Source organism: Mesoplodon bidens (genome assembly GCF_964165515.1).
Source record: "Mesoplodon bidens genome assembly, chromosome: 1".
In the NCBI taxonomy this organism is placed as follows: domain Eukaryota; kingdom Metazoa; phylum Chordata; class Mammalia; order Artiodactyla; family Ziphiidae; genus Mesoplodon; species Mesoplodon bidens.
The window spans coordinates 214,244,385-214,265,817 of NC_138176.1; the positions used below are offsets into that span (position 1 = coordinate 214,244,385).

Consider the following 21,433-nt stretch of genomic DNA (forward strand, 5'->3'; position numbering starts at 1 on the left):
TATTCTTTTTTTTAAAAAAAGGAGCACTGAACTGGAAGGCCAGGCGCCCAGACCGAGAGATGGATTCTGTCATGAATTATAAGACACAAGGTCACTTAATGTCTCTATGTCTAAATTACCTCACCTCACTACATGGGTTATCCAGATAACTTATACAACCTCTTCCAGACCCAAATGATGTTCACAAACTTCTGCAGCAAAGATCTCATCATTAACACAAAGACTGATGAATATTCTCAGTAATTCTAAGAGGCTATTAATAGAACTTTTTTCTTATGTTTCTATAAAAACAAAAATAAACAACTGGGACCTAATGAAACTTAAAAGCTTTTGCACAGCAAAGGAAACCATAAAGAAGATGAAAAGACAACCTCAGAATGGGAGAAAATATTTGCAAATGAAGCAACTGACAAAGGATTCATCTCCAAAATGTATAAGCAGCTCATGCAGCTCAATAGCAAAAAAACAAACAACCCAATCCAAAAATGGGCAGAAGACCTAAATAGACATGTCTCCAAAGAAGATATACAGATTGCCAACAAACACATGAAAGAATGCTCAACATCATTAATCATTAGAGAAATGTAAATCAAAACTACAATGAGATATCATCTCGCACCAGTCAGAATGGCCATCATCAAAAAATCTACAAACAATAAATGCTGGAGAGGGTGTGGAGAAAAGGGAACTGTCTTGCAATGTTGGTGGGAATGTAAATTGATACAGCCACTATGGAGAACAGTATGGATGTTCCTTAAAAAACTAAGAATAGAACTACCATACGACCCAGCAATCCCACTACTGGGCAGATACCCTGAAAAACCATAATTCAAAAAGAGTCATGTACCACAATGTTCATTGCAGCTGTATTTACAATAGCCAGGACATGGAAGCAACCTAAGTGTCCATCAACAGATGAATGGATAAAGAAGATGTGGCACATATATACAATGGAATATTACTCAGCCATAAAAAGAAACGAAATTGTGCTATTTGTAGTGAGGTGGATGGACCTAGAGTCTGTCATACAGAGTGAAGTAAGTCAGAAAGAGAAAAACAAATACCGTATGCTAAAACATATATATGGAATCTAAAAAAAAAAAAAAAAAAGGTCATGAAGAACCTAGGGGCAAGATGGGAATAAAGACACAGACCTACTAGAGAATGGACTTGAGGATACGGGGAGGTGGAAGGGCAAGCTGGGACGAAGTGAGAGAGTGGCATGGACATATATACACTACCAAATGTAAAACAGATAGCTAGTGGGAAGCAGCTGCATAGCACAGGGAGATCAGCTCGGTGCTCTGTGACCACCTGAAGGGGTAGGATAGGGAGGGTGGGAGGGAGGGAGACGCAAGAGGGAAGAGATATGGGGACATGTGTATGTGTATAGCTGATTCACTTTGTTTTAAAGCAGAAACTAACACACCGTTGTAAAGCAATTATACTCCAATAAACATGTTAAAATAAATAAATAAATAAATAAATAACTTTCATTTAAAAATGCAAGTGCAATAATACATATTCTTTTTTCTTCAGCCACATAAAATACTCATGCAAATATACTTCTCGAATAATCTTACATTAATAACGTATGCATTTTGATTTTTTGCATAATAAATATGTTGCAAAAATACATGAAAAACATTAAACCAGAACAATCCCAAATATTCCGTCACGAAATTCACAGTTAACATTTATCTTCCACCCCTGCCACCTTCCTCTGACTGCCACTGGAATTACAGAACTCAACCGAGCCCTAACAGGGTGCTCTCCTCTGAAGTACTTGAAAGATGTTTATCTCCAGTGCATATAAATAATACAAATGGTTGTACTTCCAGAATCACTCAAGACCACCTCCTGAGAACTTGTCTGAGAAATAGAGAGAGGAAAAAAGAACAAAGTCTACCATCAAGGAACTCCTCTCTTCCGCTGGCAATTACACATGACCTCATGTCCTTTACCAATTGTATCAGAGGCCTGGAGAGGGATTATGACACATGTACGGGCCTTAGGTTATTAACCGTTGTTCAGAGCAGACCAGACAGCACAGAAACAAATGCTCTTTTGTTGCACACACAGGGGTGAAGAATAGCCAGAAGAAATTTGGTATAATAGAAAGAATATTAATCCCCATGAATCTGGAGACCTGACTGCCAGTTCTTTCTCTGATGTCAAAATTATGGTTGCAAAATTATGCAATTAGTTGGTCCCATCATGCTTATGTAAAAGATATAAAAATCAGTGATAAAGAGACTGCTCCTACTAGGGAATAGGGAAGGGGCACTGGACCTCTATTATTTCTAATGATACCACAAGGCCATCTGAATATAGTGAAGCCCGAGGAATAGAATCTAGATCTTAATTCAATCCTCCGTCTATCAAACCATGCACTAAATTGCTAGGCTATATCCAAATCTGTAAACCAAAGGGGTCTCTCTTACTTTAAAATTTAAAATTTTGATGAGACACAAAAACCAATAGTTCACAAAAACTTGATACCATTTCGCAGCATCTTCTTTACAACTGCCATCACCAGGGAAGCTGATGACAGGGCAGTAAATGACAAAAACAGAAAGGTCAAAGAGAGCTTCCAGTTGAAGAGAAGTTATCAAAATATTGCTAGCAAGATGCATCGACTAGCTCACCGAACCATGGGTTCAACACATTCCAAGTCGATTTATAAAGGAACACAGAGCTCCTTTTCTGAAAGCCTTCAGATTAGTAACTGTAATGTTCCCTACATACCTCAGGCATTCTCAACACTACTAGGGCTGTTCTAAGATAGAGGAGAGAAGAGCTCAAAAGAAGGGAAATGATACATTTTATTCTTTTCACCCTTCTGCTAACGTTTTTATCTCAACTCTAATTGACAATCCACTCCCCACTTCAAAAGATAGGACAGAGGGGCAGAAAAGAAACAAAGATGAGAGGAAAGCAAATGAAGGCACTTCAGAACCCCTGGAAGCCATCCAGAAAAAGCGCAAAAAAAAAAAAAAAGCATAATAAGCCCAGGATGTTTTTTCCTTTCAATTCTTCCACCCTCAGATACTCTAGTAGAAAACGTAGCATCAGTGTGTTCTTTTGACAAAGTCCTACCATCATAGACGGAGACATGATAGTTTGATGGATAAAATTCTTGAGGTAGGACTATGTACTCATAATGTCCTTTGGCAGAATTTTAAGATTATGTTGGTATGCTGCATGAAAGGGTCTTCTCTCTAGGAGAGATGCTACAGATTTTAAAAAATCTATATGTTCCCATAAAGATTACTTTGGGGAGGGTACAAGTTTCGTTTAAAAACTTGAGAAGATATATATGTACATTCACACATATGCATAGTTATTGTAGTACATGTTATAGCATCTATAAACACAATCTCTACGATTCCTTCCATTTAGAAATTTGACTTCTCACTCCTGTTTCCTTTTTTTTCTTCTCAATGTCCTATACTTGCCTGAAGGATTCTGTTTTAAGAAGATTCCTTTTTTTATTATTAGTGACCTAGGTAAAGGGCATGACCTAGGTCAAAGGAAATTTACCAGTTCATGAGGGTTACTGTATTTGGTGAGCAAGGGCTACACTTGTAACTCACTTTGACTCTATGGCTCATAAGGTTAGGCTCAAAGTAAGTGTTCAAGGCATTTATGAAGATGGATTTCAAGTCTTCAATTTATAGGTCATTTTTAGGTAATTCTGTCATAATGATATTTTTCAGTATGGGTTTCTTGAGAAATTTAATGTTTAAATTGCTCAATTCAGTACTTATCAGAGTGTATTTCACAGGCACATGCTCAGTAACTTCTACATAATGACTGAATTTCAACCAACCTGAAATATTTTAGTATTACTGGATACAAACAGTAGTTATATATAATTTTCTTGAAGGTATGAGCTAATGATTTTGTACTTATTGAAATACACCTCTGTTCATGTGTTTCTGTATATAATCCTTTTACGCCCAAATCTAACCCTTGTTCCTCCTCTTACCTTGTACACCTTGCACATGCCTCTTTCGTGGCACCTATAACACCTTCTTTAACTTTGTCACAAGTCTCCTACGTAAATGTGGATGATATTATCTTACATGAAGGAAGGTGACTGTACTAGATATATCTATTATCTGAGCCAATCTTATGGTTATGTGTGTGTGTGTGTGTGTGTGTATGCATGAGTGTGTGTTTCCCTTCTTAATACTGCATTAGTAAATTCTGAATCAGGTATTATTCAAATACAGAATTTTGAGTAAAGTAAGTGGAAGGCAGATGATAGAAGGAATGAAGAAGGCATAGATCTCTCTTCTTTTTTTCTTTTATTGTGCTGTGTACCATACCTGGCACATGTTTGATGCTCAACAGTGTTGGCTGAAGAAAAGATCTAATGAAAGGAAATAGAGAAAAGAAAGACAAGATGGAGAAAGAGAGGAAGGAAAGAAAGAAGGCAGGCAGGCAAAAAAAGAAAATAAAGAAAAATTTAAAAACATAAAACAGGTAACTTGTCAGGACACTAAAAATGTAACTAACCACATATGAACAGAAGTCTGAAGGGTGCTTGAAAGAATTTGGGAAAAAGGTACTATGTCACTTCAGAGGCTAAACTCTGTTTTAAAATTGTAAGATTCTAAAATAGATAAGAGTGGAAATAATATTGTCTCTGTCACACAGTAACTATGTGAACTTTGGCAAACGTTTCTCCTTATTTGAGTCGTACCTTTCAAACTTGTAAAATAAGAATAATTAGGTCATCTTCAAAATATGAAGATCAAATAAAATAACATATGGGATTAATATTTATAATATATACAATCAGATAAAATTTTGGCACCTGAAAAATGTAAAGTATCATGACTCAGTTTCAAATTCCTTGAGGAAAGAATGGCTATCTATTTTTAGTAGTTTTGCCATTTTACAATTCCCACTTAATGTGTCACATCAACATACCATACTAGGATCCAGAGAATTTGGGCCAAAAATTGATCCTTGGGATTAGCTCAAGTCCAGTCAAACACTGTGAATCATTTCTAACATTACGATTTCACATAGAGAATTTGAATTTCTACCATTAAATATTTTTTGCTAAGTCAACAAGAAGGAGTCATAGGCAGTTTTGAGTTCCTTATCAGTTTGAGCTGGTACGTTCCTTTAAGTTCTATTCTATACGATTATAATGTTAAAATAAGGCTTAATCAACCCTAGACTAAATGATTAAGATTTACCTGAAGCTTTAAACTCCTGGGGGAGGTGGCATGGACATAGGAAACACTGTGCCCATGCCTTGCTCTCATTCAGTACAGCTGATACTTATCAGCTCCAAATGCATAACAAGGGTAAGGGTACCTCGGTGGAAGGTACTTTGAAAAGTAGTGCCTATATCTGTATCTGTTTCTGTGTCTGTATGCGCTTTCACCTCGTACTTGGTATCAAGCCTTAAGCTGCAGCTTGCAATGGTTCTAGGTTGCTATCTCCAAGATATCCTTGGCACTGAGTTAATATAAGCCTATACACTTGATACCTACTTTTTTTCGTGGAAGTAATGTCACTGAGTGTCTTGCAGGTCTAGAACCTCTAGATAATGAATAGCAAGTGATAATCCACTGATTCACATCTTTAACGTTTCATATATGTTATGTGTGTGTATATATATACATATACACATACATATATATACACACACACACGCACAAATAAATATATATATTTCTTGTTTTTCCTCCTGTTAAATGCCTTATTGACAATTAGATTTCTAGAGAAGTTGGTTTCAGTCCAGGGTAAGAATCCTCTAACCATCTGTCAGAAAATGGAATGTAACACAAGATGTAAGCCTTAAATGGTCCCGTCCAAGGGGCAGCAGAAGAGCACTGACAAGGAATCTGGATGGAGGACTCAGGTTGCTAGAGGTCCTGTCTTCATCCCCAAGGAAGGGTTCACAGAACACTGCGATCTGATTTTATGGGTAGAGCTTTGTGAAAAGCGAGGATTATCGCACCCACGGCCCTAGAGTACTTACTTTGTTGAAGCTCCACAATTACTTAACTGCTGAAATTTACAATCGTGTAGTGGTGATGGTTAAGAAACCAAGGCCATTTGTTAGAGTAAAGATACATAGATTATATGTAGCTTGATTCAATTAAAATATATAGGGAAAGTAATCCCTAAATATTCAATCTTGATAGGTTTTCTATTTTCTATTTCATCTTCTGTCCCATTAATTAAATGTTTAAATGTAAGCAAGGTGATTACGGGACTAAAACTAATCTATTTAGAAAGCGGCCTCCAGGGGCCTCCCTGGTGGCGCAGTGGTTGAGAGTCCGCCTGCCGATGCAGGGGATACGGGTTCGTGCCCCGGTCTGGGAGGATCCCATATGCCGCGGAGCGGCTGGGCCCGTGAGCCATGGCCGCTGGGCCTGCGCATCCGGAGCCTGTGCTCCGCAACGGGAGAGGCCACAACAGTGAGAGGCCCGCATACCGCAAAAAAAAAAAAGAAAGCGGCCTCCAGCAATGACACTTTCACAGCAGAGCTGAATAAACAAAGGCAAAAGCATAAGTGCTTTGGGGGATATCTTTTCAAGGGAGACATTTATTTCAGACTAGTACAAAAGATACTCTAATCTTTTAATAATGTATGTATTTGGATGTACAACACTCATGTAATTTTAAAGTGATAACAAATGACTCTTCATTTCAAAAGCTTTTCCTTTCTTATTGAAAAATAGTCACCTAAACACAATGAACCCCAGAGTTGAATAGGGGATCAGTGCAAACGCTGCCCTGAAAGCTTTCACATAACAAAGCTGATGCACAAAAGCACAGAAGGAGGTTAACCCGTGGACCCTGGAGTCAGACTGCTGAGTTTCAATCTCAGTGCCATTTCCTGACCAGCTTCCATGAACCTTGGGGAACGTATGTAACTCCTCTGTGTCCCGGTTTTTCATCAATAAAATCAAGATTATAATGTAGTTCATAGAGTGCTTGAAAGATTAAAGGCATTTATTCATGGACTGGAAATGTGGAGCACTGTCTGGCAATGGTAAATGCTCAATAAATATTCGTTATTATTATTGTTGTAGGTAGAGGAAATCACAACCACAGACGAACTGCACATACTGAAGAATCCTGGTTATAAAAGGCAGCGTAAAGGGGACATTCTACTGAAACCTCTCTGCAGTTAATTTTATCCATTTATCTCAGAGAGGTGATTTCTCTGAAAACCAGTCAAAACCTTCTAACTTCAAGTTCTCTTTACGTTTAAAAGTCTACCTAAATTTCTTTTTTACCATCTCATACTGATAATAGAAGGAGTGCATATGAAGAGTTTTGTTCATGGTTTCTGCTTCACTCCTTCACAGATTCTTATATTCCATACTGCTTCTTGGTAGATTGTCCTAGGTTTAATAACCATTGTTAAGAAATTATCTTCCTGCTGTGTGTAATTCTACCAATACTCATTGGGCTAAAAAAGAAAAATGTTTATCAAATAAATAAAGAAATGACTATTTTTTCATGAGGGTGTATCTTACTTATTGTTTGCTTTTGCTTTAGCATTTGTTAGCAAATATCAAATAACAAAATGCTAACATGAATATATATTTACATTTTCTTTCTTTTCTTTTTCTTTTTTTTTTTTTTTTTTGACTTAAACAACAAACATTTATTTCTCACAGTTCTGGAGGCTGGAAGTCCAGATCAGAGTGCCAGCACGGTCAGGTTCTTGGTGAGGGCCCTCTGGCTGGTCTTGTCCTCACGTGGCCTTCCTTGGTGCATGCAGAGAGAGATCCTGTTTCCTCCTATCTTTATAATTAATCCCATCACAATGCCCCAGCCATGACCTAATCTAACAGTAATTATTTCCCAAAGGTGGCACCTCGAAATACATCACATTGGGGGCTAGAGTCTCAACATAATGAATTTGGGGGGAAGGGGGAACACAAACATTCAGTCCATAGATGGTATTTTTATAGTTTATCTAAATGTAAATACAATCTGAAGTGAAAGATTAAGTATCTACATTTTCTATATTGAAATAAGTGAACTGGCCAAACAGTTGGTCAAGAGCAATTAAGAAGACCTTTAGATTTGAGATGATAGCGGAATAAAGTAAGGGTTGGGAAACCTGCTGCCGTTGGACAAAGTCTCTAGATTAATTTTATCCCATGTGTAAAGCAACTAGCGATCATATTTACGGCTATGGTTGAAAATACCCCAAAAATGCTTTAAAAAGGGATATGTTAATGATAAAGGTGATGCCCACGCTGAAGACAGGCCTCAGACTCTACAGAAATGGCCCCTTGTTATAAAACGTGGGTGTCTTCGCAGGGAAGTAAACTTTTAAACATGCTGTAGAGAAAGAGGCAGAGGTGCTACTCAGGGTTGCCCGGGCACTGATGCTACTCCCTTCCAGAGACTCCCCCTGCCCCTTTCCCACGCAGGACAAAGATGGAATCTAGCTGGTTCTATTTGGCTCCTGAACCTGGCAGGTTCCAGTTATCTCTAAGTTCCTGGAAGTTATTCCTGAATGGTGAAACAAGCTCCCACTGTGAAAGGACTGCGGTGCAGTAGGGAATGAGATTGTAAAGCCTGGCAACACCATGCTGTGTCAATGGTGTGTCACTGAGCGCTGAGAGCTCCTGCTGGAAGGTGGGGCTTCAAAGCCAGTTGGCTTCAGATATGCTGCATTTGCCCCTGGAATTCACATCACGACTGCCAATCAGACTCCTACCTGGGTTCACTAATTCAATCCTCCCTTACGATGGTATTTTCCTGCCAAGTCAGACATTATCTTTTAATTTATAAATGGTATCTTCCTGAAGCCCCTGTCTACTTTTTGATTGGGAAATACTTGAGGATGTTGAAATTGCAAGTTTTGGTAAGACTAAAATGCTTTTTATAAGTAAATCTATCAAGTTGTCTAGTTTAAAAGTCCGAAACATCATAATATGTTTTTTTCTATCAAAAAGCGTAGACTTTTGCAAAAAAAACCCCCACAAAATTCTTGTAAACAATGCTTTTCCTGTCCATCCTTGAAACCTGATTTTCAACTTCTCTTCCTTAACTTACTTTAACATTGAATTGATTTCTTTCCTGGTTGTCATTTTAATCTTTGGTCTTGATCACTGTATTAGTTTGGTTGTCACTTAGATTTTCCTCTCAGCTCCAAAATACATTTCATTTAATAAGTTTAACTTAATTATTTAATTTTACTGTCAATAGATTTTCTTAGAACTGAGTTGTATACTCCTGGTATACATATTTATATTTCTCTACATCTGTAGCATACATCCATCCATCTAGCCTCTCACCTATCCGTATGACAACTCATCTGAACTATGGAGAACTGGCACCACATGGAAACCTACTACAATTTACTTTAGATTTTTTTTGAAGCACAGTTATAACCATTAGAGAGACAAAGGACTTAACTGTTTACATCAAGGTTTAAAACACTTTTAAAAAGAGGTTTATTACAGTTTTCGGCCAAACCGAATTGTTTAAAGCAGAGTTCACATCTGCCATTGTTTTTTTTTTTTTTTTTTTTTTTTTTTTTTTTTTTGCTGTATGCGGGCCTCTCACTGCTGTGGCCTCTCCCGTTGCGGAGCACAGGCTCCGGACACACAGGCCCCGCGGCCATGGCTCGCGGGCCCAGCCGCTGCGCGGCATGTGGGATCTTCCGGGATAGGGGCACGAACCCGTGTCCCCTGCATCGGCAGGCGGACTCTCAACCACTGCGCCACCAGGGAAGCCCTGCCATTGTGTTTTTCAGCACTGAGAGATTTCACTCTAAGAGAGCTTACATGTCACTTTCTCAGTTAAGCTTTTTTTGTTGCCACCAGCTTATTTCCACTCTCTTTTCATACTTCTCTTTTCTTTGTAGGATTTTGCAAATATATTTAAATAATTATTGGTGAAATTCTTTAACGCCTATCACACTACTAGATTATAAATCCCACTAGAAAAAAGACCATGTCTGTCTTGTTTATCTTACATCCTTAGCACCTCACATGGTACTTGGTACACAGTAAGTTCTCAATAAAGGTTTGTTACGTTGGTGAGTGGATGAGGTTGAAGTCACTTTCACAGATGGAAAATTATTTTGAAGAAGAAGCAGCAGCAGGAGCAACGTGTCATTACTGCGTTTTTCTTCTGTTTGGTGTATCTGGATAATTGTGAAATCGCTTTTCCCTTGGGCTACAGCTTCACAGGAGAAAAACAATTCAAAGGTGCTAAGTACTCTGCAAATGTTTAACTCCAACTGGGAAATCAACACTGGTTACAGCAGTAATTTAAAGACAGATAAAGCTCTGAGGGTCAACACCGATAGGATACTTTTGGGCACTGTCTTGCTATTAATTCCCAGAAAGAAAATGCTTTGATCAATGCACGTATTGGCTGCCTACCATGTAAAAGGCATGCTACTTGGCTTTACAACGTGTATCAAAAAGCCCCTAATTCAAACTATAATCTGATTGGGAAGTTATAGGAATGCACGGAAAAGCTAACTAGAAACAAAAGTAAATGCTAAGTACAAGGGCAAATGATTGGTCTTGCAGGCGTTAAGAGAAGAACTACCAACAGACAGACTGGAGGGGGTGTAGTCCATTTAGATGGGCAGAGAAGAGCAAGACAAGTATTCTAGATATAGATGAAAAGAAGTGGGTGGGCAAAAGATGTGGCAAAAAGGAAAGCCAAAAGTTGTTCAGGGCAGTGAGCAGAACAATTTGGCTAAAGTAAAGGGTTCATGCAGAGGGAAACAGAGAGATCGGTCACGAAGGTAGATTGACCCATAAAGTTAAATTATAACTATGAAGCTGAAGAGGAAGAGTATTCTGCCAGCTTCTGGGAAGCCCCACACTGACACATGGCATAATTAGAGCAATATAAAATATTCAACGATGATAACATCTTAATGGTGCACAACACTTTGTTTCAAAGTAATTTCATCTATTATTCACACAAAAAAATTTTTTTTCTCATTTTACAGAGATGTCACTGTATGCCCATAATTTTAGATGAGTTAGTTGTTTCATGGCAGAGCTGGGATTCAGAGCTACATCTTTGGCCCTGGCATCTTGCAGGAGTAATTAAGCAGGATTTGTCAGAGTGAGGAAACCAAAGCAGGAAGAGGGGCAAGTTGTTTGCCTGTGTTAATGCAGACTGGAAAGGATAAGAACTGAATGGATTAACACAGGAGATGGGGATTGACATAGGGGAGGGGACATGTATAGTCCTCACTGCGTTCTGAAAGCTGCTTTTAATTGCAGGCAGGTATGAACTACTAATCCGAACCATTGGACATTTAAACATGAAGCTGATCATATGACTATTATCAGTTTAAAGACGGCAGACTAGACTCACAGATGTAGAAAACAAACTTATGGTTACTAAAGGGGGAGGGGGAGGGATAAAATAGGAGTTTGGGATTAACAGATACACACTACTATATATATATATATATATAATAGATAACCAACAAGGACCTACTGTATAGCACAGGGAACTCTAACCAATATTTTATAATAATTATTTATATTTTATAATAACCTACAAGGGAAAAAATCTGAAAAAGAATACATATGTATATGTATAACTGAATCACTCTGCTGTACACCTGAAACTAACACAACATTGTAAATCAAATATACTTCAATTAAAAAAAAAGATGGCAGAATAAACCTATTTCTTTTCTTATTCTTTCATTTTGCCAGAGAGCTATTACTGCTTCCTTAATTCGCAGGGATTTTAAAAATCAAATCACACTCTAACTACTAGGTTATAATCCCAGAGGCCTTGATGGTCATCTGTTTTCTAAGAATCAAATGGTTAACTCAGAGATTCTTCATGGCTGTTTCTTTCCACTGATTGTGTTTTAAAGGTGCTTGCAACCCAGTTTTATTGCACTGGCTTTTAAAGTTCTCGTTAACATTTATTTTATTCTAATACAGTCATCCTCCCTTCAGCAGTGAACTCCCAGTCCCACATACTGTACACAGTGCTAGCGTAATAGCTTGAAAGTGCTTCAGAGATTTTACACAAAAGTCTTTTGAAATTGTGCTCAAACTGAAGAATATATCTTTCTTCTTCCTATCAGTTTATCTTCTTCTCTCAGGAGAATTTTTTTCTTTTATGAAAAGGTTCCCAAAATGAAATGCTTCTATCCCCTCCCCGAGAGATTATGATCTCCCCTAAAGGCAGAGTGAAAGAAGCACAGAACCTCAAAGATAGCAATGCACTGATGTCTATTGCTTTTTAAGTTCCTGCCTTGTTAAATCAGAACCACAGACAAAGAAGCAATGAACATCTTATTCGAGAAATCTCTATTGGTCTCAAGCAAAACTGCATTGCCTAGCATTGTGATGGATGGAAAAAGGCTAGATCTGTTTTCATGGAGTTAAAATCTCAATTTTCTCTTTCTCTTTCTCTCCTTTTTTTTTTTCCTGTTTTGAGGGTTTTTTTCTTTATTTTTTATTTTTTTTTGCTTTATAACATATTTAATCAGTTATACATATACATATGTTCCCATATCCCCTCCCTTTTGCGTCTGCCTCCCACCCTCCCTATCCCACCCCTCCAGGCGGTCACAAAGCACCGAGCTTACAAGTTTAAAAAACTTGTAAGTATAGTACATGCTACTTAGTAATCAGTCTCTGTCAAGAAAATTATTCATTTGGGCACTGCCTTCACTAGGTGTAACAGAAAAAAAGTTTAATGCCATAAAACAACAAAAACATAAGTGTTCATATTTTATATACTTCTTGTAAATAACAGGATCACGGTGGGACATGCAAAACAACCTACTGAGTTCTTGCATTTCTTGTAGGTACCAAGGGGAATTTTTGGGACAAGATGGAGAAGGCCTTATCCAACCAAAGGGAACTACTTCTTATTGATTTTACACAAGAGGCCTCAAGACTGAGATTTTGTTTGGAGATGAAAGCAAAAAAAGTCTTTGCTGCTTAAAAATAAAAAAGTTGCAAAAACACTGGTCTTGACTTTATTTTTTCCTCTTTCTAATCAAACGTTAACCATTCTTCCATGTCCAGATCATATTTTATCTGAAATAAGACCTTCTCTGACCATTCTAGAAAAATCACCCCTTGTCGAATGTACTTAGTGTTTGACTCTCTTGGTTTTACTTAATGACACTGTCTTACATTTTCATGAAATCATCCAGATGTCTTGCTCTGTCAACTAGTTGATAAGCACTTGATATGCAGAGAACATGTTTTACTTGATTTTGCATGCTTCTTGCCACAGAGGACCAAGGGCAGGTTCTTTTCTAGGAGCTAGGCAGTAAGAAAAGGGGGACAGCTATCCCTCACATGCTGCCATCCATGGTTGTGGCTACTGATAACCATGCTCCAAGGCCACAGGGGAGGGTCCCCCAGAGTCAAAATGGCAATGAAACAGACTGTGCAGCTAGAGCAAACTCCAGCCAGCAGGGGTCACTCTCTGAGCCATGGGGACAGGGGTTGGACCTTCATATTCTGTATCTGTAGGACAGCACAGATTCCTCTGGGGAGAGGTAGAGATTGGGAAGTGTGACATGTGGTTTGCCCTTTGGATCAGGATTCCTGACAGATCCAGAAAGTACGGGCCTCAGTGTCCAGGCCTCAGCAGGAGGTGGGAAAGTGCGAAGCAGGAGATCGGGGTACAGGCAAAGGGAGAGACCCACTTCCCAAGGGGAAAGTGGAATGCAGGCGTGAAACGAAGGTAACAACCTATTCATAAGGACGGAGGACACCAAGCAGGTGCCTGGGAAGGCATCCTGGACACCAGCCTAGGACAGGAAGCTGCCTCTCACAACTCGCAGAGGCATGGAAATGGCTCCCAATTCCAGGAGTTTTCAGACTGGCTCAGAGATAAGGCTGCCTTTTCCTGCCTCTCCTGGCCTATATCTGACCTCACATGTATTATTATTTTTTGTGTGTGTGTGGTACGTGGGCCTCTCACTGTTGTGGCCTCTCCCGTTGCGGAGCACAGGCTCCGGAAGCGCAGGCTCAGCGGCCATGGCTCACGGGCCCAGCCGCTCCGCGGCATGTGGGATCTTCCCGGACCGGAGCACGAACCCGCGTTCTCTGCATCGGCAGGCGGACTCTCAACCACTGCGCCACCAGGGAAGCCCCACATGTATTATTTGATTGGTTTCTTTCTGTTTCATTTCTCTTAATCTCAGAAAGCCACACAGAAATGCTGCATATACACTATCCAGACCAATGCCAATGAGGGTTAATGACTGTTTCACACTCTCTCATTCATTCTGCCACACCTGTAACACCTCACATCACTTCCTTTCATAAAGAGATTACCTTTATGAAAGAAAACAATGTGGCCCCTGCTCCTCCTCTCTTCCCTAGTCAGTGAATAATGCCCTCTCCTTTCCTGGTCTCTTTTGGGCCACAGGTACAGCGTTGCAGAAAGAAAGTACAGGATGCTGGACCAGATGATGTCGGTTTGATGCCAGTTCATCACTACCTAACAGAGTGACCTTGGGCAAGGCAATTACCATAGAGACTCACTCTGGGGGCAGATGATATTTACTTTAAAGTTTAATTCAATTTTTAAAAAATAAATGAATACATACCTGTCACAAGGTCTGACTCATGGTAGGTGCTCAACAGATGAAATCTGAATTTAAATTTCAAGCTATAGCTTCTTTTTGCTTATTTTTCACAATGCTTTACATGTGCAGACACACTATTCTTATTTAAATCCCTATCCTTCTTAAGAAGTGTGATTTTGGATTTCTTTCAATTATTCTTTCTTTTAAAGCCTATACCTATCATAGCAGTAGCTGTCAACCCTACTTTACATTAGAATCTCCTAGAGAACAAATAAAAAATAACAGTGCCTGGGCTCCCACCTCTGACCAACTGAATCTGGAACTTTGAAGATAATCACAAAATCTGCATCAAACAATAAATGAAAAAAAGAATGTCTAAAAATGCTTAATTAAAACCAAACCAAAAGAGAACTTAGTTATAACACATACTATACAAAACTCCAATTGGGATTTGAAAACACTCACCTTTGTTATTGTATACATCTAAGTAATTTGGTGCTGAAAAAATTGTAATGAGAGAAGGGAAGCCTGTTGTTTGGCTTTTCCTGTACATGCGGTACCTAAAAACAATAAATACAAGTCAAAACAAGGCTAAGTATGGAAAAAAGATGATATCAAAATAGACATTTAGAAATAGAAAATTAAAGTTAAGTTTTACTATTCAAAGAGAATTCAATTATGGAGGCACTAAAAATTTTCGCTCTGAAGTCTGTTATACACAGACATCAATTCATTTTGAGGGTGACAATGGAAACACACAGTCATATGTACAATTTCAAAATAGGTCTTTTCTAAGTTTAGCAGACCTGGGGGAGAGTGGAATTCAGTGAAAAATCAGAATTCCTTTCCATGTTCAATAGAGAGGACAAAGGCTACTTTTTGTACAGAGATACCTGTACCTACCATGTTTTTCAGAAGTTTGCCAATATTTTTAACCTAAATAGATTAAATAAGCAGAGTAATATACAAAACTTTACCACTAATAACCAGGCTGATTATTCTATTTGTAACAATATTCTGTTATGGTTATATAAATCCATTTTGCCTAGACCAAGTGATTTGCTTTTCATAGAATGTCTGGTTAAATCTATGGGTTTTACGAGCTGAAATTGTTTCTATTTTAGAATTTTATTTATTACCAATCTCTTCTGGTGTCTATAGGTCAAAGATTATTGTCTCAGCAGGGAAATATTTAATCAATCAGTAATGAAGCCTCTGCAAGATCTTTGGAAATAAATTAACAATCCAGTTACTTTTCTTTCACTGAGACAAAAATAGGACTCTAGTCCTCAAATCAAAAAATAATACAGGAGATTTTGTTCTTTTCCATCAAGGTGAAAATGTATCGCATGACTTCTATGTGACAGATTTCAGGAATATTAGTTTAGAAAAATTCCTGAAGTGCAAAACAAAATTTTATCATTCCTTGGTTCTTCTGCATCAGTTATTTCTGGCAGACTAATCATGCCTAATTTAGCTGGGTTCTAAACAGGCCTCAAATAGTACCTTTAGATAGATTAAATAACCACCTTAAAATTTATAATTTTACAAATATTTTGATACTACTTTTCCCAAGAGAAAATATACCCTTAAAAATGTTTTGAAATATCCTAGAAGTATTTATTCTGCTTATGGAACTGAGCTTTGTTGGGGGAAAAAATCAGAATGGAAAAGAGAGTGACACTCTTAATCCTAGTACCTTGACTTTATAAACTGTGGCTGATTATGCCTACTTGATAACAAATAAAAACAAAGAATCTGGATGACATAATCTCAACTTTCCCCAATGAATCAGTCAACTGCTCATTTTAAACAAATATACTTGTTGATCTTAATCGACACACTTAACCTGTTTTTAAATAAGCAGATGGACTTCAGGTCTATCATGGAATTAAGATAAATCTGTTTAACATGTTCAGTTGGGACAGTCAGCCAAAAAGCAATGGTGACACCACTGCCCTGAAAAGTGAAAAAAATTATTTGAGCACCTGATGGGCTGGGTATATCAATAGGTTACTGCGAACATCAGCTACAAGAGCACTGAGCACACAATATTGGATCAGTTCATACTTGCTGATTGATTGCTTGAAAAAAGCTAATTTTGAAAACAACAGGATCTGCCTTGATTCAGAATCATCACAGGTATGGGCTTACTTCAGAATGCAGGCATCTGAATTCCCAATTTCAGTACACAGATTATAAAAATAAATGTTCCTCCTTTTCAGAAAACTTAGAATATGAAGGAATGAGCTTAAGCTTTTGAAGGCAAAACAATGCCTTTCAGTGGAGCTTACTGGGAAGGGTATTGGACTTCAAATCCTAGAATTAATTATGCTTATTTCTCCCCATGCCTATCTCCTAAATGTAGATTTAATGTACCATCAAAGTGCATATCTGATATTTTTTAGATTTCTAAACCCTTAGAATCAGTTTACATTTTTAAAATTTACCAGATATTACAAAATCATGTTATACATTCGTTAGTTAGATATAGGATTTTCCCCATCATTTGAATGTCTCTTGTTTTTGCCCTTTAAAACTTGGGATCAGGAATGATACTTTTTTTTTTTTTTTTTTTTTTTTTTTTTTTGCGGTGCGCGGGCCTCTCACTGTTGTGGCCTCTCCCATTGCGGAGCACAGGCTCCAGACGCGCAGGCTCAGCAACCATGGCTCACGGGTCCAGCCGCTCCGTGGCATGTGGGATCTTCCCAGATTGGGGCACGAACCCGTGTCCCCTGCATCGGCAGGCGGACTCTCAACCACTGCGCCACCAGGGAAGCCCAGGAATGATACTTTTTAAACAAGAGTACAACATGCAATATCTGTTAAATACGTATGTGTAATTCTCATCCACACTGACAACCAAGACTGAAAAGGAGCTGGCAATTTACTCACTTATGGGACAATGGTAAGAGCAGGAATTGAAAGAAATAAAAGGAGGTGGCCCCACAGTGCTCAAGACAGCCAGGTGGAAATTCTACCTCTTCAAGCTAAAAATGAAAGGACTTTAAAGGGGACTTTACTGCATATCTGCAACCACTTATTCCCCAGGGCCCTGCCATATCTGTGTCACCAGAAGGCAATTTTTAGGTCTAATTCCTTCAGGGAGAGAGCTTGGCAAAGGGAACCTCCACGGCTGAGCATATGAGGGACTGACAAAGGGCAATGCATGGTTTTCATAAACCCACAAAACTGCTCACCCTGCGTCTTGAGCTTCATGGGCTCGAAGTATGGATAACAAGTTATTGTGCTGTAAGAATTCACATACAGCCGGGTAACTGCCAGAGACAAAAAGAAAAGAGTTATGTGATTGGATCAAGTATAATCAAACATATACCCATTCATGAAACAAGCCTCTTGGTTCTAAGGACAGGTTTTCCCCTGTGGCAGAAAAAAGTACCTATAGCTATACTTTTGTGTTTTTTTTGAAGTATAATTGGCTCACAATGTTGTGTTAATTTATGCTGTCCATCAAAGTGATTCAGTTATACATACATATGTACATTATTTTTAATTTTTTTCCATTATGGTTTATCACAGTATATTGAATATAGTTTCCTGTGCTATACAGTAAGACCCTGTTGTTTATCCATTCCATTATAATAGTTTGCATCTGCCTATAGCTGTACTTTTCTTTCTTTATTTATTTATTTAGGCCGCACCGCATGGCTTGAGGGATCTTAGTTCCCTGACCAGCGTTCGAATTCAGGCTCTCTGCAGTGGAAGCGCTGAGTCCTAACCACTGGACCACCAGGGAATTCCCTATAGCTGTACTTTTAAAGGGCTGGAGGTGTGTGAATTGGAAAAAGAATGCTGTCATTATATAACGACACTAGAAAAGTATCCAACTCATAGAGAAAATCAATATTATTAAGTCTACATCTAAACACAAAGTGAACTGAAACATAAATATAACATGAGAGTGGAATTTAAAGTATAAATCCCAATTTTCTCAAATATAGCATTATTTGTATTTGGGTGCCTGTTTGAGAGCTTGACTTTGGACTTTGCTAGGGAGTGGGAGAGAGTAAGTCTTCTGAAAAGTCAAACTGTCAACTTCTTTATGGGTACATCAACTGATTATATCATTCAAAATATAAACAGAATTATGAAATCCACAAGATTTAAAAATGTGTACTTTAAATGTGACCAACAGAATTTTATCTTAAGACATTCTTTCCTGTGACTTAATAAAAATATCAAATATACAATCAATATGATTTTGTCTGTTAAGAAAGTCTCAAAACCAAAGACAAAAACTTCATTAAAAATGAAATTCAAATTACAAACTAAACTTGAAAGACCTTTTGCAATCACTTTATCTCTGCTCCAAGAATTTGTAATGAGAAAAATGTATATCATAAAACTGAATAAATTTTAGATAGTTCAAATCAAGAGATAGCAACCAATGCTTGTTTAAATATAAACAACCTACAGATATTCACTAGAACCTAAACTACATATACTATAGGAAACAGTTCACAATTATAAAAATAGCTCTTTGGGGAAATAATATATGTCACTCAAATAATTTTAAAAAAGAGAGAAGATGAAAATCATTTCTATGCTACAGATTTTGTAGGAATTCTCTGATGAAGAGAAAAAAATACCATTAAGATGGCATATCACTGTAGAGATACTGATTATAAAAAGGATTCAGTTTTTTGGCAAAAGTGTGATCTGAAATCAAAAATAGTCTTTGTGCATGTGCAACATGTGCACACATATTTGTGCACATGTGTGTGTGTGTGTGTGTGTGTGCACATGTGTCTTCTAGAATATTCTAGCAATTTGCTAGGGAGATAGAAAGAGGAGACATCCATGCCGCCTTCCCTTCCTAGTGTTCCCAGGTCATCCCAATAAATAAACCACCTAACTGATGAATATTAGCATGATCTACAAATTGGAGGAGATGGCCCACCCAGAGTGTCTACATGGAAACGTGTCCACATGGTACCTAGATCAAGAGTTGGTCAACATGTGCCGTCAAAGACTTCTGTTCTACTTTGGGAAAAGGTGAGTATATCACTTTTCCAGATCAGTGTGTCAACAAAAGAGACCTTAATTTCAGAGACACTGGTTGGTCTTCAAAAATAGCACATTTGCTTGGTACATATTAGCTACAAGATGCCCAGCCAAAGGGTGACAGAGTACCGGAGGCATTCAATAAATGTTCCTTCCCTATCTCTTTAAGCAGAGTACTTACATTTCTTGTGCCCTCAAAATGCTTCTTTAGAAAGACACTACTGCCTTGTTGTACTACTGTAAGACAGAGGTTGTTTGTCTATGTTTGTCACTTTTTCCCTTGTGCAAAGGGCTTGGTTGCTCTTTTTTATCTATTTTTTTCCTTTTAGAAGAAGTTACCTAGTCTTATGAAAACATAATTTTAATATATTTTCTTCATGTTAAATTTGATACCTTTATGTGTTTAAGCTAAGTTTTCCCCCATGGAAATATACATCTTATTTTTAATGGAAATCTGAAGAAGATAAAATTAACCTACCTAGGTTAATTTGCTAGGTTAATAGCTTTAAGTGAGGAACACTTGATTACTTTGAGCGAATTCATTTTGAAGATTTTTAGAAATGTAAAAGCATGCATACTCAAATACTCGAACTTTCTAAGGTTTACAAACATTTTTCTAAATAATAATTTCTTGAACAATATTAGGAAAAAACCCTCTACCACATTTTTATGCTTTTTAATGGAAATGATGATAAACCACAAAGTGTTCAGCTGAAAAGCATTAAAAAAGATACATGTAGAATGGTAGGAAAAGCAGAGTTCAGAACACCTTAACACCATAGAGAGAGTTGGAAAATCATTAATTCACCAATAATTTATCAAACACTAATTGGTGATTTTCTTTCCATTTGTTATGAGACACAGGGAGGGGTGGTATGATAAGTGCAAGGCATGGTTTCTGTCCTGAAGATATAATCTAGGTAGCAAGGTAAAACATATTGTTTTAAATTAAAAAAACTACATTAAAGATAAAATAATAAAGTTTTGTAGAGAAATTATAAAGCAAAAAAGAAAGCACATGGGTCTGAGGAAATCTTTTTGAAAAATATCTATCTTGTAGTAGTTTTTTTTTTTTTTCTTTTCTCTTTTCATTAATAAGGTGACATTTCTGGGCCCACCAAGAAGAAAGAGGCTTTCCTCCTCCAGGCTGATCAGCTCAAGCCGGGGCCATGGCCTTCTGAGCAGAGGGCGGGCTGAATCTCAGCCCCACTCATCTCCCTCCACAGGGGTATCCTTGTCAGGCACAATCTAACTGTATGAGTGATTCTGCTGGAACAGTTTTTTTTGACCCTATGTCCTGAACATGTCTTGTAATGACACTTGCTTCAGGGATTGGTGAAGGCCAGTGATGCTTTCAGCTTTGTGATATTTACCAGCATGCGTTGCTGTATTTGGGAAAGAAGCTATTGTAGTCTTTGAAAATGTTGGGGGTTTTTCTATTGGAATATGATTATTCCTTAAGCACTAGAAAATGCATCTTCTCTGAGTAGAAAGGGAGGTGGAAATTTCCATGGAATAGTAAGGATCCTTAGATTTGGGTTCTTATTCCACTTCTTTGAGCCTGAATTACCCCATTTTCAAAAATGCAGACAGTATTATTTATTTCATAGATTTGAGATGAAGATTAAATGAAGTAGAAACATATGTAGATGTCCTAGCCCCGTGCCTGGCCCATGGCAGTAGACATTCAGCCACTCCTATTTGTGTCCTCACCACCACAGTGTGGAGGTAGGAATGTGCCACAGAACGTGAGTCAGCAGCCCCAGATTCCAGCAGTAGCTGTTCCATTTATTAGCTGTGACTTGTGTTAGACCTTAGAGGCAATAACTTATGGGGATTAGCAGACAGGCAAGG

General features: G+C 38.0%; 1 protein-coding gene across 1 annotated transcript in view; it reads right to left on the reverse strand.

Moving 5' to 3' along the window:
* The window catches only part of PPP3CA (protein phosphatase 3 catalytic subunit alpha), a 302,715-nt gene that overhangs the window by 37,933 nt on the left and 243,349 nt on the right, over nt 1-21,433 (reverse strand). The window contains exons 7-8 of the mRNA XM_081224575.1: nt 17,755-17,832; nt 15,020-15,114 (exon numbers count right to left, since the gene is read on the reverse strand). Of these exons, the coding sequence (XP_081080701.1) occupies nt 15,020-15,114; nt 17,755-17,832 (173 nt within the window). The remainder of the gene's footprint in view (nt 1-15,019; nt 15,115-17,754; nt 17,833-21,433) is intronic.